The 26,072-nt window shown below is 43.2% G+C and overlaps 3 protein-coding genes across 4 annotated transcripts; 1 reads left to right on the forward strand and 2 right to left on the reverse strand.

The window, feature by feature from the left end:
* ip6k1 (inositol hexakisphosphate kinase 1) lies at positions 1-12,860 on the forward strand. The gene is made up of 8 exons (XM_079265261.1): positions 1-135; positions 1,200-1,345; positions 1,462-1,588; positions 5,489-5,729; positions 5,942-6,123; positions 7,015-7,190; positions 7,892-8,125; positions 9,066-12,860. The coding sequence occupies exons 2-8, from the start codon at positions 1,229-1,231 to the stop codon at positions 9,567-9,569; spliced, it is 1,581 nt and encodes a 526-aa protein (XP_079121387.1). The 5' UTR covers positions 1-135; positions 1,200-1,228; the 3' UTR covers positions 9,570-12,860.
* Positions 12,861-15,458: 2,598 nt separating this feature from the next.
* asb14a (ankyrin repeat and SOCS box containing 14a) lies at positions 15,459-23,266 on the reverse strand. 2 transcript variants are annotated; one of them, XM_079265929.1, is made up of 13 exons: positions 23,136-23,266; positions 22,459-22,599; positions 21,560-21,612; positions 20,902-21,036; positions 20,640-20,792; positions 19,396-19,641; positions 18,779-18,950; positions 18,528-18,633; positions 18,044-18,223; positions 17,289-17,417; positions 17,004-17,132; positions 16,090-16,243; positions 15,459-16,004 (listed from the first exon to the last, which is right to left on the reverse strand). In XM_079265929.1, the coding sequence occupies exons 2-13, from the start codon at positions 22,581-22,583 to the stop codon at positions 15,829-15,831; spliced, it is 1,758 nt and encodes a 585-aa protein (XP_079122055.1). In that variant the 5' UTR covers positions 22,584-22,599; positions 23,136-23,266; the 3' UTR covers positions 15,459-15,828. The 2 variants fall into 2 exon arrangements, with proteins under 2 accessions (XP_079122055.1, XP_079122054.1); XM_079265928.1 differs by having other exon boundaries at positions 20,640-20,798.
* A 675-nt stretch (positions 23,267-23,941) lies between these two features.
* Positions 23,942-26,030, reverse strand: rps23 (ribosomal protein S23). The gene is made up of 4 exons (XM_079265930.1): positions 25,951-26,030; positions 24,738-24,897; positions 24,246-24,366; positions 23,942-24,130 (listed from the first exon to the last, which is right to left on the reverse strand). Exons 1-4 carry the CDS (start codon positions 25,952-25,954, stop codon positions 23,984-23,986), a joined length of 432 nt encoding a protein of 143 aa, XP_079122056.1. The 5' UTR covers positions 25,955-26,030; the 3' UTR covers positions 23,942-23,983.
* Positions 26,031-26,072: the final 42 nt, after the last annotated feature.

Here is a 26,072-nt window from a genome sequence, read left to right on the forward strand (position 1 = left end):
CTCTGATTGGAGGCTTTGCGAGGTGGTTTTTCGGTCTGGCGCCGCCTCCCCCCGGGGCCGGCGTGCGCTCCCAGCAGCCCGTGGTGCCCTGCGCCCCCCCCTCCCCGTCACTGCACACCAGAGCCCATGCCCAAGGTAAGACCAGGACCAGGACCAGAGACCACCTGTGATGTGTCACAGTAGAGATCCCAGCTCATCAGTTGGAGGTGTTGAATTATTTAAGTTTTTTTTTTTTAAAGGGAGTTTGGTTTCTTTCTAGCAAACCAAGAGTTGTGAACACAAATGAACACATCATTTCCTTTGATTGACAATCAAAAACAAAGACATGTTTGTCATATTTTAGATAAATAAAATGTCAGCGGACAGCAACGTTAAAGAGACCTTTGAGTTTGACTTCTGTCAGTTAAACACAACAGCTTTCTGTGCAAAGATTAAAGAAGTAACAAAGGACAACAATCGAGTATCTCAGGCTCCATCCAACAATCTTCATTAAATATGTATAAAAAGAATAACAAATTCACGCAAGACATCGAAAGAGCAAGTTAAAAGAAAGGGCAGAAATATTCAAAAAGAAAATACAAATGAAAGTAATATAAATTAGCAGGAGACAGTGTTGCAAATAGATGAACAGAATGTAAACAGGAATATAGCAAATGTATATTCATAATGAGAAGTAATAAATATGTACATACAGTGGTGGAAACAGAAAGTAAAGTGTGTATAAAGCGAAGAGGGAAGATGTTGCTTGTGTTGAATTTATGTGTTGGGGGTTTAATTTTAGCCCAAACTGCTGCAGTGAAACCTGCAGGTCTGAACTTAAACGCGTCCTCACAATGACTCAAATGTCAAAGACTTCACCTCGCACACTGAGTAGCAAACGCTGACGTCGAATGTCTGGTCAGATTTGTGATCTTTTATCATAATTATAATATAAAATGAAAAAGTTGTACATACTGTTTGTATTGATTGATTGGAAAACTGTGTTATCCCAAAGAAAAGTTGATTCACGATCCGGTGTAGCATGAAAACATTTAAAGTGATATCTAGCCCTAGTAGGTAACAAACATCTGCACCTTAGGGCCGGTCACACTGGAGAATACGAGGGTCGGACGACACGTTAAAATGAAAGGTGTTTGCAGAGGACGTTTCCGAAGCTACCGGCTTTACACCCCGTTAATACATCCCTCTCTCCTTGGCAGGAGGAGGCGCGGTGCGTCTGCCAGGAGCCATGTGCCTCCCTCACACCAACATCATGGACAACAAGTTACAGGGGGCGGGGCAAGGAGGAGTGGCTGCACTGGGACCACGGCCAGGAGGCGTCCTGCTGGAGCCCTTCGTACACCAGGTGGGCAGTAACGGCGCGTGTGTCAGAACATACGGAGATAACGATGGAGCTCCATGTTGATGGCGTAACAGATGTTTACGTTTTTGTGCTGATTGTTTTCATATTTGCGTGTGCAGGTGGGGGGTCACACCAGTATGATGCGTTATGACGACCACACGGTGTGCAAGCCTCTGCTCAGCAGAGAGCAGCGCTTCTACGAGTCTCTGCCTCCAGAGATGAAAGAGTTCACTCCGGAGTATAAAGGTCAGTCACGACTCACTGACGTGTGTCAATAGTGGAGCCGCGGCTGCGCGTGCTGTGGGAACTCCGTTTACGAACCCTTTTATGTCTGACGTATACGACCACCGCCCTGTTGTCGGTATTCTGACACCGTACCAGACTTATTGATCCTGGATCTGCCTGTTTTGAGGCTTGTTGTATTTTATTCAGTTAGTTTGGTTCGTTTGCATTCATTCTCCAATCACGTGGGAATCGGTGTGTCGTGTTCTTTGTGACAATTAATACACGGAACTTGTAGCAAACGCACGTTCTCAGCCGCAGATTCTTCTGTCAACTACTGTCTTGTTGTGGCCAATTCACCGCAGCCACAACACAAGATTACAGATGAGTTTACTTTGAATAAATCCGTCTAATCTGACTTCAGATCCTCACTCAACGAGGGATGTTCCTAACGACCAATTTACCGTTTAAATGGAATTCAGCTCGTCTTAAAATTAGGAAAACACGAAGAAAACAGTCACAATCGATTCACAATTTCATCTATATGTTTAAATATTTATTGTAGGAGCTGTTTAAAATTGTTAATCACATTTTTGAATACGGCTGAAACCAATAAAGAGTGTCTGCTCTGGTAGCCCAGTGGTGTAATATTTGATGAAACGCCAGCGGAAACTGTGATCTAAGAGTCCTGGTTTGGTCTTCCACACATTTATTGAAAAAAAAGTAGATATTATCATTAACAAACTTCACAACATGTTTGTATCGAATTAACGATTCTGCTTCGATCCATATTTGTTGGCATTTTATCTTTTAAAAAACCTTCGAAGCTTCATTTGAAATCCTCAACAGAAGCTTTGAATGTAACAGAAAGATGAGGTTGAGTACAGCCCGCTGGCTGTTGGGAGGAGAGGAACAGACCGGGTGGAAGTGCTGAGTTCAGATCAGAGGAGCTCTCCACAGCAACAGATGAGACGGCAATATGTCAAAATGTAATTTAAAGGAACACATTCATCATAATACCTTTTATCGACTACTACTTCTGCTGAAGTACAGCATACAGTCATACTGCATAAAAACACACCACGTCGACAACAAATATGTTAACGAAAGAAATTAAAGACCAATTCAAAGAGCTGCGACACATTTAAAAGATATTTTCTTTCTTATTTTCGGATAAAAAATGCTTTAATGGAAGTGAACAACGTGTGCACACCGTCTCGCTTACTCTTAAATCTTGTCTGAAATATGAAAGAAAAGCCAGCGAGGAACACGGAAGTACGGATGTTTACGAGCAGTGAAGTGGTTTAGCTGCTCTGCTCTTCATCACTCGGCACATACTGGAGCTGTTTCCACTCGCTTTTGCTGTAGTAACAGACCCAAACACACTCTGACAGCCAGCACACACTCCTCTCCTATGTGACCTTTTATCATTTAAGCAAACTATGTAAGAGAGGAGGAGACGAGGACCAATGAAAGTAGGTTGGGAGATGAAGAGAGATGGTGGATGGAGCAGCTCGGCTCTATTTAGACGTGTTTCTAAGTCACAAAAACACCACGTTCCTGACACTAAAACACTTAATGGAATGCAGTCATTATTATATGTTTATAATATTATATTATATGTTATATATTGACTGAAGTCAATGAGCTGCAGCCTGTTCACACTCCAGTCCACAGAGCTGAAGCTCCGCCCCCTGCTGCTGCTGCACAGATTGCCGTTCACTTGTTTCTTCAAAGTTCATCAATATTGAACGTGTTGTGTGTCCAAATTGCACCAAAGTCGACATTGCATGTCCTCAGGTCCCCAGCAACACACTCGCCAAGTGTGAAGTAGATCGGATGGACGATTTTTGAGATATGTGAAGGACACGCATGCATGCATACAGAGATTCTTTGATTTATAGTTAGGTGATGCTGCTGCAGCGCCACTAATTGACAAATTGGCACCAATTTTGTCATGGTCACTCAGACATCATATTTACACACCAAATGTGGTTACAATGGCACAAAGCGTTCAGGAGATATGACTCTTTTTGTTCTAATTTACGCTCTGCCCACAGCTTTGAGCAAGCTCGCGCAAAACTGTACGGAATATGATGGTCCACAGATGGTCTGTACCAAAGTTAGAGCTGCGAAAAAATCAGATTTGGTAACAATTCAAAATGGCAGAAAATCAATCTGGACACAAATGGATGGATTCGTCTGGACCCAGGAGAGACCGTTCAAGAGTTACAGGCCAAAGAATAAAGTTAGTTGCCGCAGAGCCACCATCTGGCCAATTGCAGACTTCGACACTGCCCGTCTCTCTCTGGGTCTCCAGCAATACATCCGCCAAGAAGGAAGCAGATCGGTTGTCAAGATATGTGAAGGACAGACGGAAATTGCTCGTAGCATAGTTACAAGATGTCTGCCACGAGGAAGGTTTGGCAGGAAGACACTACGAGACATGAGCCAGTTCAACACGTCGAAAACAACAACACGTAACTCAGAAATGTCAGTCTGCAGACAAGACACGTGACTTTTGAGTGTTCTGTTGATGGACACACGATGAACTTGATGCGTTACAAAGCATGATGAGAAAGCTCTGGAATGACAGAAAACGACTACATCCCGCTGTCTGTCTTCCCAGTTCCCGTTGCTGGTGTTGTGGGTCCCAGTGCCTTGACAACAGTGGTCCATAAGGAGGCTATATTTAGCCCTGGATCTCTGCCCACTACCATTGTCCTGCTGATTAAACAGCGGACGGACGGACAGCTGCCGCCCAGGGACGACTTTCTCAATCTGTCAAGGTTGTTTTATCCAGAAAGTGTTTAGACATTTCCAGTTTCCTGTGGACGGTCGCCAGACTTCAGTTTGGACGTTTTTCTTTGGGGTGGATTTTCCGCCGTTGAGCAAAGTGACAGTAAAATTAGATTTGGACAAACTGAGACACTGAGCATCCTCCCTCTTAGCGGGGACGAGATGCTCTACTCTGTTTGGAAAACTGAAAATAATATCTTCATGTTTGAATAACACAATTGCTATCTGGGTATTTAATCTACAAACAGTTTCTCAATTGAATTTACAGAACAATTAGCAAATCTTGCTGTACAGACGGATGAGAAATGACAGTAAAACAAACATTGAGCGTGTTCTGCCCGCTTCCCACTGGACAAAAGAAAACCCACACGAACACCAGCGGACATCCGGCGTTTGTCTCCAGTGTGAAAGGTTACAAACAGCATTCATTACCGGGACAAATGGCTCTGCAGTCGTCACCGGTATCTGTCGGCTGCAGCTCCGATCGGCAGCGATGGAGACGTGACAACCGGGTGGACACGTGTTGACGTGAAAGAACAGTATAATAAATCAAATCAACAGGGATTTGGACAATTGTTGTCCTTTTATTAACAAACAAAGCATAGAGCACACGTCATTCAAACTCTGGAACAAGATAAAACTCATCACCAAACTTCTCTGTTTGAAATACCCGCATAAAAGTGCACATTTAGTCAGAAAGGAGTATTGGTAAGGTGTTCAATCGTTTAGCCTCGACGAGCGTGCGTGCGTGCTAAATCCATCATGCAGCACACGAGTGTGAGTTTGACCGTCATGGCCAATCAGCTGACGACCGTCCGGGTCGCCTTTAAATGACGACAGCAGGTGTAAAAGTAATTCGAGGTGATCCACTCGGGTATTGTTAGACATGTTGACGCGCAGACCTGACAACTTGTGGCAACACAATGAGGCACGACAGCACCTGATTAGACTGAACATAATGTAGGCCCGACCTCCATTACTAAGAACTGAAGAGAAGTTGTACTTCTGCTGTAAAGAAACAATGTTAGACATTTCAGTGTTTTAGAAGATGGGTTATATGTATCTGTGTCTGTAACAAATCATTCTGTTATTTATAAACTCCCTGCTTGGGGTTTTTTTTGTCAGGTGTGGTGCTGGTGTGTTTCGAGGGCGACTCGGACGGCTACATCAACCTGGTGGCCTACCCCTACGTGGAGACCAACATGGAGGGGGGGACGGCGGAGCACGAGGAGCGCGACCCCCCCGAGAGGGAGCAGCCGAGGAGGAAACACTCGCGGCGCAGCCTCCATCGCTCCTCCTCCACGTCCGAGCACAAGGAGGAGCGTCCCGACAGGATGGAGTCATACGACACCGACACTTCTGAGAAGTAAGAGCGTATGGGGGGGGGGGGAAAGAGATTTGGAAAGATGAACCGGTGGTGAAACAGTTAATTATTGAACAGTTGGTGGACAGAAAATGTCATAGTAATCCTCTCAAATTCACGTGAACAACACAAACCTTTGAGTCCGTTGTAGGAACAGAGGGTGAACCAACAGTTGGTTGTCTTCAATGAATGATCCTCTCTCCTCGTCCCTGCAGCCTTGCAGAGCTGAAGAGTCCGAGGCTCGACCCAAAGATCCACTCGGACGTTCCCTTCCAGATGATGGACGGGAACAGCGGTTTTAGTTCAGAGAAGATCAGCCACAACCCCTGGAGCCTTCGCTGCCACAAACAGCAGCTCAGCCGCATGAGGTCCGAATCCAAGGACCGCAAACTCTTCAGTATCCTTCCTCAACCAATCACAGCCACTGTTTTTGTTTTCCCTTTGACAAAAAATACATAAACAAAGGTCCACTTACTCGCTGTTTTTCTCCCACAGCTTCCAAACTTAAAAGAAATCTCTGGAAAAAACTAGTAATGGATCTTTTGTTAAGATTTCTTTCATCAAAGTCAAGAATAACCACGACTAATATTGTGCACATGCGACCGCCGCGACCCCGACTGTAGCTGTAGAAGTGATGTGTATTCAAGCACTGATGTTTCAGAGAACAACTAGTTTTTACAGGCGAGTAGTGGGGCGGTGTGCCGGTTCAATAACAGGCTCTGAATGTAAACGTCAGTGAGGCTGGGAGCTCCCTGAGGTTATCGGGTCAAAGCTCGTGTTTTGATCTTCAGCTTCAAAGAGAGCAGCTGCCTGGAAAACACAGCAGCACGCTCTCTGTCCTCAACAAGGTCCATCTGTGTCCAGTCGAGCCTTCAACGGGGTTCTCTCTGCCGATGCATTTTCCCAGTTTGTGCATCCTCTGTTCCTTTCCTCGCCTCCTCTCCTCGTGTATTTGCAACGTCGATTAAATGTGACGTGTGGCACCGCTGCATCGTCTGTCGTCTGTACGTGTTTATCGATGATGAGATAAAACGCTACACTTGCTGCAGATGTTAATCTCAAAGATTTGCAGGATGTGTTGCATTTTGTTGACAAATAGCTGAACATGGATCAAAATGAGATATCAATATCAACGTGGCAGCTCTGCAACTTGGCATTGGCTCATTTGCAATATTCAAGCTGTTGTGTGTCTCTCCACCTCGTAAAAAAACAAATCTCGAGCTCGCGTTGAGACCAGAGACGATTCGCTCGACAGACGTTTGCTCCTTAACTGCATCGTTTGAACCAGAGTTTCTGCTGCTGGAGAACGTGGTTCACCACTTCTCGTACCCCTGCATCCTGGACCTGAAGATGGGCACCAGGCAGCACGGCGACGACGCCTCCGAGGAGAAGGCGGCCCGGCAGATGAAGAAATGTGAACAGAGCACTTCGGCGTCGCTGGGAGTGCGAGTGTGTGGCATGCAGGTAGGACAACCTCAGACAGCGACATCTAACACATCGCAGCCTGAGGACGTAGGGGAAATAAAACGGGGTGCCGGGGTAAAGTGGGCAGAGTAACATAATAATATTAGGATTCCTAATGCACGCTTAGAAAACCCAAAGAGCCAGAGAAATATCGTCTTTATGCCTTTTTATATTTTACTCTTTTCTGGTTTCATCTCTGGGGAGGTGGAGAATCAGATGATGTCTTGATACTTCTTATGTTATACTGCTTATAATACTTCTGCTACTGCCAATACAACCTATTGTATTACTCCCACTACTTATACTTAAAGCACTACTAAGACCACTGGTACGACTTTCAATACAAGTACGACTTAAACTGTCAATAAGTTGGTGTGCGTACATGCACACACACCTAGCAGTACATTGTCAATCGTGGTAGAAGAAGTACTCTCATCTTTAGAAATGGCAATACCACAGTGTAGAAGTACTACAAGTTCTGCCTTCAAAATGTCAGATGTGGAAGGAACGGACGTTGATATCAGCAATTTTTAACTACGACGAACAATATATTTTTTCCCCTCTTCCTCATTCAACAGCGAGAGCTCGATGTCTGCATTGCATCCATTCTCCCCCGTTATTTCGTGGTATAAGTTATAGAAGTGTGACCAGTTTGCGCCGATGCATGTTGCCAGATGTTTGAGCGGTTTCTGTCTCCGCAGGTGTACCAGCTGAACACCGGTCACTACCTCTGCAGGAGCAAGTACTACGGCCGCGGCCTGTCGAGCGACGGCTTCCGCCAGGCCCTCCAGCAGTACATGCACAACGGAAAGGGTCTGAGGCAGGACCTCTTTGAGCCAATCCTGAACAAGCTCCGCAGCCTGAAGACGGTACTGGAGAGGCAGGCGTCCTACCGCTTCTACTCGTCTTCACTGCTCATCATCTATGAGGGAAAGGTAAGCCGGAAAACACTGACTGTGTCTTCAGGTGTCAAAATATATCGGCTGTGTGATCATGTGCTCATCGGTTGGATTAGGGCTCATTTATTCTTATTTATTCGTACATTCTATAAAAGTAACTGCAGCCAAGCCTGGATTACCGACCAGTTCATTGTTATGTTACAGTTACAATTATACGTCTCTTTGTGATCGCTCACTGGCTTCCCACCCACAACAACACTTTGTGTTTGTTGGATATCAACTCATGAATTAAACCCTCTCGGATGTGTCTCACTGAAGCATCAAGTCATAGCCGTGTGACACAAGTTATGATCACAACACAGATTTTAAGTTGATACGGTGAGCTCGGTAGCAAACAGTTGCAGCGGTTACGGAGCAACATTATCTTTCGGTTGGAGTCGTGTTTGTGTTTCACCTGATGAATGTGAGTCCAGTATTCACTAAATAAAGCCACGACTCTCTCGCAAAAGATGGTTCAGTCCGCCGCCACGTCAGTGTTTGACTATTTATAGACATCCTGTACTGTCCTGCTGCTCGCCTCACCTTAAAACGAGGGTGCAGCTTCTTTTATTATGTTGAAATTCTCGTCACATCCCGATCCGCAATTAAGTACTAACACTGGCAACCTTGGTTGTTTGTGTTCATCATGATGATTTGGAGGGAGTGTCTTTGGAGGGAAGCCTGAAGGAAATGGACTGTCGGTGTTGCAGATTTGAGGACTTTCTCGTTGGCTGTAGCTACTTTGGGCTCTTTAGTGCTGCTAGTTACTTTCATTGGAAGGCTGGTTTAGATGTTGGATCATTTTTACTCCTCCATGTTACCTACCTGATCTTTTTGCCGCTGTGCCCTGCGGTTCCGTCCAGGATTTCCTGATTAAATAACGGTTTTACGCTGCTGACGTTTTCATATTGTTCACGACTGCGACTCTTGTCCGTAGGAACCTGAGGGCCCTTCAGTCCTCAGCTCTGGGCAGCATGCACCCTTGCACCAGAAGACCCCTGCGGCCGCCGGAGAGCCCCACCGTGGCCCCGGCCCCCCCCACGCACCTCCGGCCCCAGACGCTCCCTGTGAAACGGGACCACTGTCTTCTCAGGGACCTGGACTGAAGGCTAAGCCCTCCCCCTCCAAGGCCGCACCCTCCAAGTCAGACTACCACTCCTTCCACCCACCTCTCCCCTCGCCTCACCCACATCCAGACTCCTCTACTGCTCCCGGCTTAATTTCCTCCCCCCCTCCCCCTCCCCCTCCTCCTCCTCGTCCCGCCCCCCAGCCCCAGCAGCCCCCCCTGGTGGACGTGCGTATGATCGACTTCGCCCACTCCACCTTCAAGGGTTTTCGCGGCGACACAGCCGTGCACGACGGGCCGGACCGGGGCTACGTGTTCGGACTGGAGAGCCTGGTCCAGATCCTGGAGAGCCTGCAGGACGACAACCTGCCGTAGCTCCGAACACACACACACACACACACACACACACACACACACACACACACACACACACACACACACACAGCTTGTTGTTAGTTCAGGTTCGTTCTCAAGCACCGAGGCGGTTTGGCTGTAAATACGGAAGGTTATTCTTCAAGCTGATATGGAGAACTTCTGTCTGTCTGATGCTCTGCAAAACACACACACACATTTGTACTTCTATATTTGTGAGGACCTGCATTGACATAATGCATCACCCAGCCCCTGACCTCAACCATTAACGTTTACCTTAAAGTCCCCCTCCACTCGCAAATATATTTAGCTTTTTATTTCTTCACCTGGATGTTTGAGCTTCACTTGTGCAGAATGATGTTTGTCGAAGGATGTTTTTACATTTGTCTGCTGAAGTTTCTCTGTGCTCTCATTTAATCTGAGTTGAAGACGTGTACGTACGAGCGTCTCGGCTTGTTTGGATGTCCAATAAAAAGGAATTGGGACCAGTAGTAGACGTTAGTCAAAGAATTAGTAAGAAGTCGTAAAACTAATATTCAAAGTGGACTATTTTAGTCGTGTCTGGAGGGAATCTTTAAACTCAGGATTTTAAAGTGAAGTGAATCTCAAACATCCAGGTGAAATAAGAAGAAGCAAAAAACACAAATATGAGTGGAAGCGGTATTTCACCAAAACACCAAGTGAGACTTTGAAGGACGTGAGGACCAGCAAGAAAAATGTCGTCACTCTCAAGTTCCCAAAACTCAAATTGATCCTCAACAAGATAGACGAACAAGAGCGCACACGCACACACACATCCTGGGAACAGTTGTCTGACAGAGCGTCCTCTCTGAAACCACCAATCAGCTGAGTCCTACTGAAGTTGGCCAACACTCACTCCTCCTCCTCACCTCCTCACTCCCTCCTCACTCCTCTTTCTCGACAGAAAACCAAACCTGGACGGGTGAACGTGACTCTTTTAGCGTTACCTTTGGCAACGCGCTCAGAAAAACACATCCAAGCATCTGTTGAAGCAATATATGGCGATGATAGATGGCAACTTCTTCTTTTTTTCTTCTTCAGTGGTGCAGACGGCAGCTTCGGCCGCAGGCAGACCGGCGATGAAGTGCAACGTAGAAGTAGGCTTGAAGGAGAGAATATAGAGGAAAAACGCTGTGTCCATTTTTGGGGGCTTGATTCTAATTCGTTAGTAGTCGTGTCCTGTAAGAATCATCCTCTGGGTTATTGTGTAAAGCATAAGTGTCACTTTCCCCAAATCTGGTCTGCTGATATTTCTCTTATTGTCAACAAATCCTATTAATAAAACAAACAAACAAACTATAAAGCTAATACTACGAACAAGTATTATCTGTGTATCCAAAGCCGGATATATCGCCGTCCTGACGTGTTCCTTCATTAAAAAAACACACACACACACACACGGTAGTTTATTTTGACTCACACACACCGCCCTGCTGCCACAAACGTGGATTAATCCACAGCAGAAAATAGTCCCCAACAAATGCACTATTTCCTCCTGTTTGATAAGAACTACAGCGACCAGCTGTTTTAGGAAATTATTGAGATTGGAGGTTATGTAGGTTTCTGTATCAAATTATTTTGGGGGTGATTTTCTTTGCTAGCCGACTGTAGAGGTGACGGGAACCTTCAGACTATTTGGGGACGTTCGTGGTTCATAATTGGCGACTCGGCGCCTTAAAACCTCATCCCTGAAGATTTAAACTTGACTTTGGAAACAGCTGTTGACAAAAACAATCCGTCCGCATCGCTCCAGAACGACTTCCTGTTGCTGGTTGTTTTTCATATGTCGAGCGAATTTTTAATTCCTGCTTTTAAGCCAACATGGGCGAGAAGTCCTTTAAGTGCTTGTTAAAAATATATAAATGATGGATTGTGTGATACAGAAGCTCCAGAAACAGATGCTTACTGGTCCTTGTGGTGGGATTGTTGTGTGTGGGATCAGTTTTTAAATGAATTCCTGTAGATGCAGGTTTGAGGCTGAGAGCCGGAGACAGGAAGTCAGAACGTGTTGTTGGTTTTGGTCTTTTTATTGGATTTGTTGACAATAAGAAACAAATATAGATTAATACCAGCATTCGTCTTTAAGTTAGGGCTGCGTGATATGGTTGAATAACAAGAATATTTAATAAGAGGAATATTTTTCTTACATATATTATATACATATATATATATATATGTGATAAAATCACAATGTGGAAAACTGCGCAAAATCATACAAAATAATCAAATTATTGTTCAGTGCATTGAACTGTTTTCCAGGAAATCTATAATTTTAAGGTTTTTTTAATCATAATTTGCCTCAGAATCATTAATTTGGATAATTTGTAAAAGAAGATGTTTTAAATCATCATGATCAATTCAAGTTTGTTTAATTATTGTCCGGCCTCAAAGGTGCCTCGACACGGACAGAGAAGACACAGTTCACGGTCCAGTAACCGTCAGCCGAATTGGGCTCAATCAATTTTGAAGAAGTCACCGCTCGTCTCGTCTGATTGGTTCTGATGAGACGAGTGTTGGCCAATCACATTCGTCTATTTATGCTTCTTCAACAAAGGTCCAGAGGCCCGGCTGTGACGCAGCACCGCCCCCTGCTGGACAGCAACAGGAAGTGGAATAAGAGAGCAAATATGAATATTTTATTTTTTTGGTTTATCGAGGTGATAATTTATTTTTTTATTGTACCTTTACCCATGTGTGTGTGTGGGTAAACGTGTTGTCTTATACACCCCCACCCTTCACCCAAATGTATAAAATGTAAAGATATTTTGAGACACTGTGTGTGAGACGTTACGCAGTATTATTTGAGTGAACTCAAGTCTGTGTTGTTTGCTGCTGACCTGTCTTCAGCCCGACACTTCTTCTGCCTGCTGTGGACTTGTTGCTCTGGTGGGAAGCTTGTGTGTGTGTGTGTGTGTGTGTGTGTGTGTGTGTGTGAGTGTGTGTGAGAGAGAGAGAGCAGGTAGACACCATCTTTAGTCTCTGGTTTGTTTCACGTCACACTTCTAAGGAGTTGGTAAAGAACTGCATGCACATTAATGTCCTCCTGTTTTGGGTCATCTGCCACCACAGCGTCATAAACATTCTTGTTACAGTCGTCACAGAGTCTAAGGCGGCGACGGTTCCACGTGTCCTCTCAAGATCATGATACCTCATCATGGATATTAGCCTCAATGATCGATCAGAGTTATTTTAGCAGCATTTTCTGCATCTGACATCACCCTGACTGTTTGTTAGAACAGTGAAAGTACGTGAGATTAAATCTTTCCAGAAGCTTTTGGGCTCTTGTTGTAATTTCTTACCCAGACAGACACGTCCAGCTCTGCCCTGACAGGTGAATCCTGCTGCAGAAGAAGAAGAAGAAGCCTGCAGGTCAAATGACACACTGTCAGTTCTCACATAGCTTTGATTATCATATAAAACAGAACATTAGCAGAAACTGCTTCAGAGTCACATAATTCAGTCAATTTAGGAGATCTAGTCACTAAATCAGGACCTTAACCTTGCATGTTTTGTTTATTTTGGCCACTTGAGAGCAGAAGAAACTCGTCAACACATCATTGACAAATAATCACCTTTTAAAGAAACAAGTGTTTTAGATTTAGGAGGATTTATTGGCAGAAATGTAATATAATATTCATATAACGATATGTTTTCATTGGTGTACAATCCATAGACTGTATATAAGAAGTATAATATAAATCGTATATAATGACCTGAAACTAAGAATTGTGTTTTCGGACATAATGAGCCGTTTATATCTACATCTTGAGCGGGTCCTCTTCAGGAGGGCCGCCATGTTGCTACAGTAGCCCAGAGGGGACAAACCAAACGGTGGCTTACCTGAAGGATAGCGATGTAACTTCACCACTATTTATACATCCAGCAGCTACAGAGCAACGTGATCATTCATTTGGATCCTGTTTGTGTCCACCTCAAATATGTATGTCCGATATTCGCTCTGCTTTTGGTCTCCACCTACTCCTGAGGGGAATATCTGTCTCTTTAGCTGCTAATTAAGAGCATTAAGAACTAGTAGAGAACATCTATTTTTAATATAGTGGAGTAATGAGTCCGTCTGTTGTATCCCACTGACTAGCTACCACTGTTAGCACCGTTGGCTAACAGCTGCTGGAAACAGCCGTCCATGTTGAGAGCCATATGGAGGCAATACATGTGCTCTAAATTCCATATTGAGCACCTTTAGCTGCTAATGCTCCACCATGTTCACTAGCTGATGTTATTTTCTAACTCTAAAAGTATTTTTTTGGGCCTTATGGCATCACTTGATGGACCTGTAAATTGTTATTACACTGTTTGGCCAGTATGTGAAATGTGCTGAAGCCTGGCTCTCTTCCCTGGCGTTAAGCTTGTAGCGGCTAACGTAGCATCGAGCTGCTAGTGCCAAGCAGAGGCCACCGTGACTCTGTGTATCTCATCGTCTTGACTTGATATCTCATCGTTTTGGTTCACCATCAGTATTTATGTTTTTAGTAATTCTACATTTTGTATTTGTTTCTTAGTTGAAATGTGCTTCTACAGAGACTGACTGAGAGAGATAAACAGACTCTGACACTCTAAAGTTGACCGATGACTCACAGACACATTCATGCTAACAGGGTAAAAGCTTACTGTGTGCAATATAATTTATGCTTATTACAGAATGCTATGCTAACAATCACCAGCAGTCAGTCACATGCATGCGAGAAAGCGTCTCGATAAAGTGTAAATCTTTGATAAACTTTACAGGTGTTGATACTTTAAAATACCAAACATCAGAATCTCTTTATGTTCATCAGACAATCAGGACTCATGTCGGGTCAAAGATGTCAGAGCCGCCCATCTAAAACTCCAGTAGACTTCTGCATATTTAAAAACTTCACATCGAGGGATTCAACACAGCAGGAGGGTGAACCCGGTTAAACTGGTCTCTGTGACCTGCTGCTGTGTAAAGACTCACAGCAGAGTCACCATCAGATCTGTGTGTCAAAAGTACAAGATATTCACCCTGAGTTATTGAATCTTGTATTCAATCTTTAAAGCTTTTTATTTCTTCTCATAAATAGCTATTTGAAAATCTTCCTGCAGTAGTTAAAATAAAATCTGTGACTTAATTCAGTGTGACTCGTTTGTTTTGTTGCTGGGTAAGCTTCAGTATTGATCTTAATTTAAATGTAATTAAACCAGTAATGTCCAGGAGGCAGGGACGCATTAAATTATGGCTCATGTTATACAATAATTATGAAGTAAATTACTGTATCATTAACACAAAAACCCTGCTACTTACTTTACTGTTGTGCAGTCTTCATTGATAGACCTCATACTTTATGTTATATTTTATTTGCATCTTTAAAACAATGAGAATGTGCTTTATAGATCATTTTTAAATTTCAAATTATCTCTCAAGTTATATATTTTTTGGAGATTTTGATCAAAAGTATTGAGACAAATCTAGTTCCATATATGGATAGCCTCATGACACTAACACCTGCTGTAATATATATTTGAATTAAAGCACACAATCGTAATTTTGATCATAATTTTATACTTGAGTTATGAATTCACTAATCACAAAATTCTTGAAATTATTGTCTGAACAAAACACTTCTGACATTATCTTATTCTTGTTTTTAACTGTCTGGATATTTCTTGTATACACAGTGGTGATGTCCTGATGGTGGCGCTAGAGGAACATCCTCTGGGAACCGAGAACATCAACAGCTGGTAGTAGAGATCTCCTGATGACAGAAACATATTAACTCGAAATCAGATTCAAATCTCTGGGATGTGCAGGTTTGTAGTATCACCAATAAAGACAACAAGCAGCAGGATAATAAATAATCATTTATTTACTTTCAGTAGAATCAGATTGTGATGAAGTAAACACAACAAAACGTAATTAAATACTAATTAAATCTGACAAAAAGATATCTGAAACAAATGTGAGACAATTTTTGTTGTTGACATCCTTTTATTGTTATTTGTTGATCCTTTTATGGAAATAAGACTTTTAATTCTTGGTTCACACTGGATTTTATCCTCCAAGTCTCTATTTTACTTTCAAATGTTTTATCAAAATATACACAATCACAGACACTAACATCACACACTGTCTTTCAGAGGGGAAATACATTGATTTTAATAGAAAAAGACAATATAATCAAATCAAAACTTTAAAGTGTGATTTTTAAATTACACTACATGTTCATATTTAAATATTTTCTCTGATTGTAGTCCTCCTGCATCACCCCGGTGTGCTGCTCTGCCGGCCGTACAGGTCGTACTCCCGGTGCAGGACATAGTCCTTCAGTCGCACCGGCAACGGCAGGAAGCTCATGAAGACCGGCGATCGCAGGCGGAGGCGACCGAGACAACGACGGATCCGCAGACGGCAGAGATGCTGCAGACAGCGAGCGTTCTCTGGGGAGGAGGAGGAAACATTGACGCAGACCACCGGATGTGTGTTTTTGTTTGCAGGGATTAATAAAGTTTGATTGAATTGAACCTTGCAGCCTGCAGATGTCGGGCCACTGCTGCTGCTCCATCACAGCCGCCTTCAGCTTGGAGCACAAGGGCACGTGATCCAGGTAGTCCAGCATGACGCGGACCACCTGACCGGAGAGGTCCTTCAGCCAGTAGACGGTGATCACCTCGCAGAACTGCACTGACAGAAGGACAACAGAAGAGGTTCTCCATGTCCAGGTAGGTGTGAATGAGCTTCATGACACACGTTCTGAAATGACTGAATGATTCAAAGTATTATAACTTTAACATGAATAGACTGCGACGAGTTTAACATCCTCTGAGTCGTACATGCAGGGAATTGGATTTCATTTTTTGTCTGAGCTTTGTTGCTGACATTCATTGTCTCCAGAGGATAAATATTAATAACTTTGGAGATCCTTTGACTTCTGTTTTAGTGACACCAGCAGGTACATTTTTAGGAATTTTTGGGACCATCGTTATTGACACAGTCAGTTTAAGATTTTTAAAAGGAATAGTTCACCCAAAAACAACATCATTTTGATGTAGTACTCACTTGCCTCGGCTCTCGACGGTCCGTTTTCAATCAAATAGTGTTTAGGAGAGCGAAGCAAAAGACGACACTAATAATACTGACTGGTGCATCTTAAAGAGCAGAGGGAGTACATACAACGTATAGTGATATGTTTGGGTGAACTATTCCTTTGAATAGCTTTCGAGATCCTGTGACTTCTCTTTTAACAACAGCAGGTCAACATTTACACTTTTCCAACAGCAATGACAGGGAACCTCTCAACCTAAATATACCACAGCATCTGACCCTTTCTAGGACATTTAGGAAAATGAGATTTAAGAGTATTTTTTATGTTTTCAGCTCTAGTTTATGTCTCAGTTAGTTGAACACTGAGCGAGCTCTCCTGATGAACTTTACGTTACCTTGGTGTCTTTGATCACGGAGTTGCTCCATCCCTCGTAGTCTTCAGGGATGTGGGAGCCGTTACCGTAGGGACAGTCGAAGCAACGCTCCACATCGTAACCATAGTTACATAGCATCCTGAGGACCACCTAACACACACACACACACACACACACACACAGCAGGCCAGATTCAACTCAAAAACAGCAACCAAAAGCTGACAACTGTACTTACAGTGTGAAGTAAAACTAATGTTTTTATAAAATGTTTTTTTAATAATAATAATAATAAGAGCAACGGTTTACCTCGTCTTTGAGAGCGTACTGCAGCGCTGACGGGAAGTGCGTTGTGTTTATTCTGCAGTAATAGTTGACGTTGGCTCCAAACCTCAGCAACAGGTTGATCAACTCGTAGTTGCCCACACGCAGTGAAATCTTAAAGACACAGTCACTGGATCAGCAACAGAGGATTCTACTCAGGGAGGTGATGGGCTGACAGACCGACCAACAGCGTATCCATCCGCCAAGTATCGATTGGTGAACAAATCAGTGTGAGGGTTAGTCAACTAAGAATGTCTTTGGTTAAGGACATCCCTAACAGGCACAGTGATACCAAACCTGGCAACCTCACTGTGACAACAACACTTCAGAAAGCTGAACACGATCACTGTTTGTCAAAAGATAGTTCCAGCAAATAACTCCCCGTAAAAACGACAAACTGTTCCGTTTATGTGCCGACTAATCAAAGGAGATACAATTGGTGAGCTTCATGGCTGTTGGCAGGTGTATTTATTTTCACTGTAAACAGAGCTAGGCTAACAGTTTCCCCCTGCTTCCAGTCTTTATGCTAAGCTAAGCTAACCACATCCTGACTTCAGCTCTGAACTTCAAACACAAACATGAGATCAATCTTCTCATCTCAATCTCAGAAAGAAAGTTTAATACTGTGTTTCCCAAACTGTTGACACACACACACACACACACACACTCACACGCACACACACACACACACACACACACACACACACACACACACACACCACACACACACACACGGGTACCTGCAGACATTTGATTGGGTCTTGGTTGGCCATGGCCCCGGCCTCCAGCAGCAGTTTGGCTGACGGCACGTCGTTATTTAAGACCGCGAAGAAGAGCGCAGACTTCCTCTCGTCGTCATAGCTGCTCCGAGCCCAGGGATGGAGCATGTAGTTGGGGTCGTAACCTGCGTCCAGCAAGGCCTGATGGGAGATGGGGAGGAGGGACATTCAGTTGCTGTTAAACTCTTGTGTTTAACAGACAAATTCAGTAAAAGTACCCTCGCTAGATGCCACTAAATCCTACATAGTGGTACTTTAAAGTAACAAAAGTAAAAGTACTTTTAATGCAGAATGTCATATTCCAAAAAAATAATTATTATATTACTGTGTTATAATTTTGATGCTCTGAATATGAAAATGCTCAAGTAACGTACAAATACCTAAAACTTGTACTGAAGTACAGTAGTTGAGTAAATGTACTTAGTTACTTTCCACACACACACACCTTGATGCAGTGTGGATGTCCTCCTGCAGCAGCAGAGTGTAGAGGACTAATCCCGATGTCGTTGACTTCTGCCTTAGAAGTGACTGGAATCAGCAGCTTTAGAGCTCTGAGACACACACACACACACACACACACACACACACACACACACACACACACACACCTCCATCTGATGATGTAGTTTACAACCACTTTACAGAATAAAACACAACAACTGCCTCATGGAATGAGATGTAACATTTAACATTTACTGCAGGTGTCCTTGGTGTGCGGCGCGGTGGATCGGCATGTGTCCCGTCTCTTTGGCCACGTTGGCGTCGGCGCCGTGTTCCAGCAGCAGACTGATGACTTCTGGATCTCCTGACGAACACGCCTCGTACAAGATGGAGGCCTCGTCCTGCGCCTGGGACAGGACGTCCGCCCCTGCAGGACGGCCAACAAGAGGGGAGAAAGTAAGTTAGCCACTTGATGACAGGACAAGTATCAAAAGTAAAAGTACTGCTGTGGTGCATTAATCTGAGCAGCATTTAAGTTGTTTCGCTGGTTGAGGTGACGTTAGTTAATACACTATATATATATCAATAAGCCATGTTTTTAAAAACTTAATCTGCAAAGTAACCAGTAACTTTAACCATCAAATACATGGAGAAAAGTATAAAGTACCATATTTGCCACTGAAAGCGAAAGAATAAAGTAGCAAAATAAACACAAATATTCAAGTAAGCAAGTAAACAACTTCAGTAGCTGTACTTTTCATATACTGCATATATGTACTTAAGAACTGCAGGTCAAATAATAAGGAAGTGTTTGATAAGAAGCTGAACTTTGAGGACTCTTGTTCTGCTCCCAGACGTCCGTGCTCGCTCACCTCTCCTCAGCAGCGTCTCCACCACCTCCAGGTGTCCGGCCTGAGCGGCCAGTGCCAGCGGCGTGAGGCCGTAGTCGCTCCGAGGGTCCGCCTGCGCCTCGGCCTCCAGCAGCAGAGTCACCAGCGGCGTCTTACCCAGCCGCGAGGCCTCGTGGAGGGGACGGCGGCCGTGGCAGCCGGCCTGGTTCACCCAGGAGCCCCGCTGGAGCAGCAGCTTCGTCAGGTCAGCGCGGTCTGAACGGATCGCTGCAGAAGGGAAGGAGTCAAACGCGATGGCGATGAAAAGAAGCACAATGTTGTGTTTTATTTTGTAAACAACATACAGTTTGCAGCCACCGTTTATTAGTGATGGAAACTAACTGAGTACGTTTACTTAAAGTACTGTACTTAAGCACAAATTTCACGTACTTGTATTTGAGTATTGCGTATTTTCATACACTTATACTTTTACTCTAATACAACGCAGAAGGAAATGTTGTACTTTTTCCTCCACTACAGTTTTAGCTGCTAATTACTTTACAAATAAAACGTATTCATAAAAAACATGTGAAGTGCTCATAAAACATGCATTGTTATTTAACTATACGACTATACTACTACTACTACTACATTTCATTTTTATTTTAATGGAAACTATTTTGATAACAGAATTATGTTAATAATTAAATTAGATTTTTAATAACTGAAGTTTTAACTGTTGGTTGGACCAAACAAATATTTTGACAGCGTCAACAATCGATTGATTAATGGAGAAAATAATCAGCTGATTGATTCATAATGAAAATGAGCTCCACCTCAACCAACTACAACAGTAAAATCCTGCTTTTACATAAACCCATGAGTAATAATAATCTACTAATGATATAATCATCTAATGATGTAATAGATATAACAGTCACAGAACATTCATCCTCAGAATGAGTACTTTACTTTTAATAGTTTCAGTACATTTTCCTGATTGTACTTACATACTTTTACTCAAATAACAGAAGATGCAGAACTTTTACTTGTAGTGAAGTAAAGGATCAGAGTACTTCCTCAGCCTGCTGCAGTTTGTTTCCGTTTAAATGAAGGAATTCATCAGAAGGATGGCAAATATGTTTAAACTGAGACAGAATGTCTGCAGCTTGTGTTTCAGTATTTCAATGTGAATTATAGCAACAATTTATAGGACTTTTATGAAACCGTTTTTAGAGTGCAGTCCACACTGAGGGAAACAGGCAGTGAAGCGTTGGTCAGCCTACCTACGAGCAGCGCTGAGTCCTGGTCCTGGTCCTGACTGTCCGGCCGGGCTCCATGTTGAAGGAGGAAGGAGGCGTTTTCTATCAGACCTCCTTCCACTGCCAGGAGGAGAGGAGTCTCACCACGAAGAGTGCGACTCTCCACAGAGTCTGAGCCTGAAACTGGAGGACATGACGCTCCACTGTGTGATCTGGTAAAGCTTCTGTTTCATTGATTTGGGTGTTTCATGAAGCTGTGCACAATCAGTATAAAGCGGATGCAAACCTTTGAATGTGAGCTCCAGGATGGTTTGGTTGCTCTGAGCTGCTGCTTCATGCAGAGGAGTCCAACCTCGGCTGTCTGTCAGTGAGAACTCGTCTCTCTGCCGGGCGATGAGATCCTCTAAGAGCGTCTCGTTACCTGGAGGGACGGAGGGTCAGCAGCAGTAAATATGTCAACTTCTGTCCCTTTTTATATTATTAGGAGGTCGGAAATACTCTGTCCCTTTAAAATAAAAAATAACCCATGAAGAAAAAGAATAAACTAGATATTAGAGTGCAACTGAAATCACATTCGTTACTTTTTGAGTCAAAAATAATGTATTTTTTTGTTATTTATTGTTTTTTATTATTAAAAGACAGAACAAATGTCCGTCAAATGAATACAAAATTGGAGGGAGCCATTGTGACTTTTTATATAAAATGTTAATTTTCTGCTTTTTGTTTCAGAATCTTCAGAAGAGGAACACAGAATTAGTAATTTACAGAGCGTTTAAGCTGTAATGTCAGTGAAAAGCAGCCATCAGAAACTAAAAAAGTAAATAATTGAATCAACTTAACCACCACTAAATCCAGAAAATGCATCATGAGTTCTAAAAATATGTATTATTTTATAGTAAACCACAACAAAAGCATTCACCTGGATACACGCCTTGCATCCTCACCTTGTCTTACAGCCGTGAAGATCGGGCTGCTGTGTGCACACTCCGGCCCGGAGCTGTGAGCAAAGAAGAAGTTAAACGAAACACAGAGTGGAATTAACTTCTGTGAAACTGAAGAGGAAAAGTCCTCTGATCTGAAGAGCTTCACCTGCTGGGAATAATATTGGTTCAAAAAGTAACTTAACTATTCAGTGCAACTAATTACAACACTGAACATCTCAAGTTCTTACGGATTAAAGAAGTATTTCACCGCTGGAAAGTTGGTCTCTTCATAAAACTAGGCGGCCCGTGCAGTAGAAAAACAAATATATATTTTTTATTGCTTCTAAATGAACAGAGAAAGGGGGGCGGTGGTATTCCCTTTAGGGCAAAAGGTAGAAAACCCACAACACCCAGAATGCACTGGGCTCATTGCAGCCACTGAGCAGACAAAAGCTCTGTTCAAACTCACATATGTTTTCTTTGACTACATACTGCAGCTGTCCTTACAAAGTGCATACTGTTGCATGTACTATGGATTAAATTGGGACGTACTACTTCCTCATAAAATGGCACCTTTAACTCTCGTGTTCATGTATCAGCCGTGCAAAGGATTGTGGGTCAGAATAGCCAGAAAAGCATGCTGGTGGGACATGCTGGTACTTTTTGTCATATTGCTTTTGACATATTATATATTGGGACATACTAACTCTTTTTATGGCATAGTAAATAGTATGGTAGTAACTTAGCAACTTTATATCACAGAGAAAATATGTACAGTGACAAACTCACAGTCTCTTTTAGACAACAGTTTTAAAGTATTAAGTACTTTACAGGACAGTAAAGGAAAGAGCAGAACTTCCATCATGTCGTTTATCATTTCACCAAAACAAACCAGGAAGAGAGAAAGAAGTATTCATGACCTTGGTTGCTGAGCTTCCTTCTGTTTGTTGCTCTCGAGAAGACTTTGTTCGATCATGTACTGAGTCGCTGCGTCCTCGTCTTCATCCTCGTCATCCTCCTGCAGCCCAAATCGCACAAACTCCATGATGAAGACGATGGCCCTGTTCAAAAAGGCATATTTCACTGAACTTGTGTGTGATCAGCAGGCCGGTGTTGGTTTAAATCCGATCCTTCTGCAGCACGTCATGAACCCTACATGTTGATAGGCGAGTGGACCCCTGAGCGCTGAAACAGGACGTGATAGTCGGCATTAATCTGCTGCTATGAAATCCTCCACTCATGGTTTCAGACTCTCCACCAGATTTCTGAACCAGGCTGCAGGAATTTGTTCCCATTCAGCCACAAGAGCATCAGTAAAGGTCCAACACTGATCAGGTCTGGATCACAGTGGGTGATCATCTCAAAGGTGTTTGTGCAGACCAGTCAGGATCTTACGCACCAAACTGGTTAAACCGATTCACACAACCGCACAACTTTAAAAAACATCTTAAAACCGGATCGTTTCTCATCTATTTCTGCTGTCAAATAGACTTTTCCTGATTTTGTGAATTCATATTCTGCCCACTTTATCCCCATTATATATACTGTATATATAGGTTATACAGGTTTCTGTGCTGACAGATGTCAGTTTCTTTACCTTGTGGGTTTGTGTTGAGTCCTTGTTTTGGTTTCCTCTACTCGGCTGTTCGAGTCCCTGCAGATTAAAAGAGGATCTGTTCTTGACGGCAGCAGGAGGAGGAGAGGTATCTGACCCGTGACTGAAACCAGAGCTTTATTTCTGCATGGGTTCCGTCAATGAATTCATGTTCCGTGTTTTAATAGTAAAGCACCGTCTGCCTGCAAATACACGCGAGTTATACTAAAGATCAAATTCTTTGTCCTGGAAGTCATTAAAGTGTCGCAATTCTGCAGGGAAAGACTCTGGAGGTTCGTGTGAGCTCTCGACCTCCATGATTCAGCTGTTTGGTTGCAGCACTCTGGCTGAGCGGGGATCTGACACCCGTTACTATATTTACCTCCAGAAGAGTTTATGAAGTGAACTGATTAGCAGATATTCAGTGTGAGACTGCAGGACAGATCATGACTGGATTACTCTGAGCAGTATATTTGATTCATCCGACAACTACTTTTCAGATTAAATTGTTTTGTCCATGAAGAGTCCCAGGTGATGTTAGAGGTGGAGCCAGAGACATTTGGCATTTTTGCTTTTGGAAAAGTATTTAATTTATAATCAAAGTAGTTGTTCATTAATTACTGTGTATATATTAATCGTTAAAGTATCATATTAAAGGTCTTAAAACTTGCTTTTGAGCCCCAGCTCGTCCAGTCTACACTTTTAAAAAGATCTTTGCTACAATCCGTACTAGTGTAAACATTTCATGCTTTTCAAGTCTTGTAAAAGTAACATTTGTGACAAATAATTAAAACACGAAACAACCAGACTGTAATTGAAAATGTGTTTATTGTATTTTCTGTCTCAACTGTTTATGACCTTGGCCTCTCCTTCTTGCCTTTGTACAGAGCCAGCAGAGACACGTTGGCCACCTTGACGACCTTAAAACGAACGCCAGGAATGTCACCAACGGCGTGACCTTTACGTCCGAATCCTGCCACCAGAACCTCATCGTTCTCCTGCAGGGGAGGAGAGAGGAGCAAGGGTGGTCAGTAAAATAAGAAACACAGCTGCAGATTCTGTACATTTACTGTTTGGCAGTTATTCGAGGATGTATACAGGGCGGGTATTTACCTCGATGAAGTTGAGGCAACCATCGTTGGGGACGAAGGCGGTGATCTTCTTGCCGTTCTTGATGAGCTGAACTCTCACACACTTCCTGATGGCAGAGTTGGGCTGCTTAGCCTCAACACCGCTGCAGACGGGAAAAAAAACACTTTAACAAACATAAACTTAACATGAAAACAGTTCAAATTACAGTCACAGAAATCACCTAACTATGACTTTCCAGTAGGTGTGATGAGGGAAAGACTGACGTTTCCCCGGTGACATTGACAACCGAGAACAACTTTGTCAGCACCCCCGGGTCACTCGAGTTGTTAACATCCAATGTGACGGTTTGAACCAAGCTCTCTGGTTAAGATGCTTTTAAATAGACCATTGCGGGGTCAACTTTGTCTAAGTGGCAAAAATCAAAAGTCTAAAACGAAGAGCTGTCCATGACCTGTGTTTTGTTATCCGCCATCACTCCATCTTTTATGGTTCGGCAGGTCTCTTGGTACTCACACTTTCTCAAGAACGATGCCCTTGGCGTGGGAGGCTCCTCCGAAGGGGTTAGCCTTGAGGGCCGTGCCCAGATGGGCTTTCTTGTACTGTTTATCGTGCCATCTCTGCTCACGGCGGTGGTTACGGAGCTTCCTGGCTGTGCGCAGACCACGACACTTTCCTGGGAGACAAAGACAAATAATGTTAGAGCCAATGCTGCCGCTTTCTCTTAAATATACGGGGTTAAAAGTGAGTGAGCATCACCACCACCATGCTATGAACAACTTCTGACTTGTAACATCAAGTGCGTTTGGGTGATACAGCAACCACATCATTGTCAACTGCCTCCATTAATCCGATTTCATACACATGTAAATGAGAAAACATGGTTGCTTAAATCTCAAACTACATTTACTTGTATTTAAACTCCAAGACCTGGGATGTCATTAGGTAGCCTCTGAAGCTCCAGGTAAGCGGTTTCACATCAGTCAAAATACTTTGATACAAAAAGAAATGCTTAAATTTGTGATTGTCTATAAATGTTACAATAAATGCAGCATTATTGTGTGTGCTGGCAGTATATTTCACAAAACAATCAGATCTATATCAAGGCTGAATTCACACCAACTACAAAACAATTGAAGATGTAAAATAATCTAATAATGTGTGTGTGTAACTATCTACGGTTAGCTTTACAACCACTACGGTTTAATACATTTGCCTTTACTGTTCACAAATAGTGAACAAACATGAACGTTATAAATCACATAAATGCCGTCTGGGGGTTTAATAGTGGTATTTCCCCAAATAACCTGCCGCAATTGTGACAACCGTACAGAGACAAACTAACGAAGCTTTTGGACATTAGCTGCGAGCGGTGTTAGCATGATACTAACCGAGATTACCAACACTCAGTCTGAAGCGAAGTACATGATCGCATAGGACATCAAGTTATTCAGCTGTTTAGTTACATACTGTAAGTATTAACAATGTATGGTGTAAACGGGACGTATGCTACGCTAACCATGCTAACACACAGCTCAGATGTGCTATGGCCGCTCCACGTTGCGGGAAGAGAGAACCGTAAAAACGGTCCGTGTTTAAGTAAATCTTTGGAGTTTTTTCCAGCACAAACGCATCGAAAACAGTTTGTAAGACATTCATAGACATAGACGTGAAAAATGTCAGCAGTGACCATAATAATTGAATATTTAGGGTGAAGTTAAGGCCGTACCCATGATTGCAGAAGCGAGCCTGGGATCGAAAGGAAGGGCCCAAGATGCACCGCGGCAAAATGTCTAGTCTGAGGACCCCGGCTGGGAGTGGCTACAGAAGATGCCTGATTAAAATGATTAT

The sequence above is a fragment of the Melanostigma gelatinosum genome, assembly GCF_949748355.1.
Source record: "Melanostigma gelatinosum genome assembly, chromosome: 3".
In the NCBI taxonomy this organism is placed as follows: domain Eukaryota; kingdom Metazoa; phylum Chordata; class Actinopteri; order Perciformes; family Zoarcidae; genus Melanostigma; species Melanostigma gelatinosum.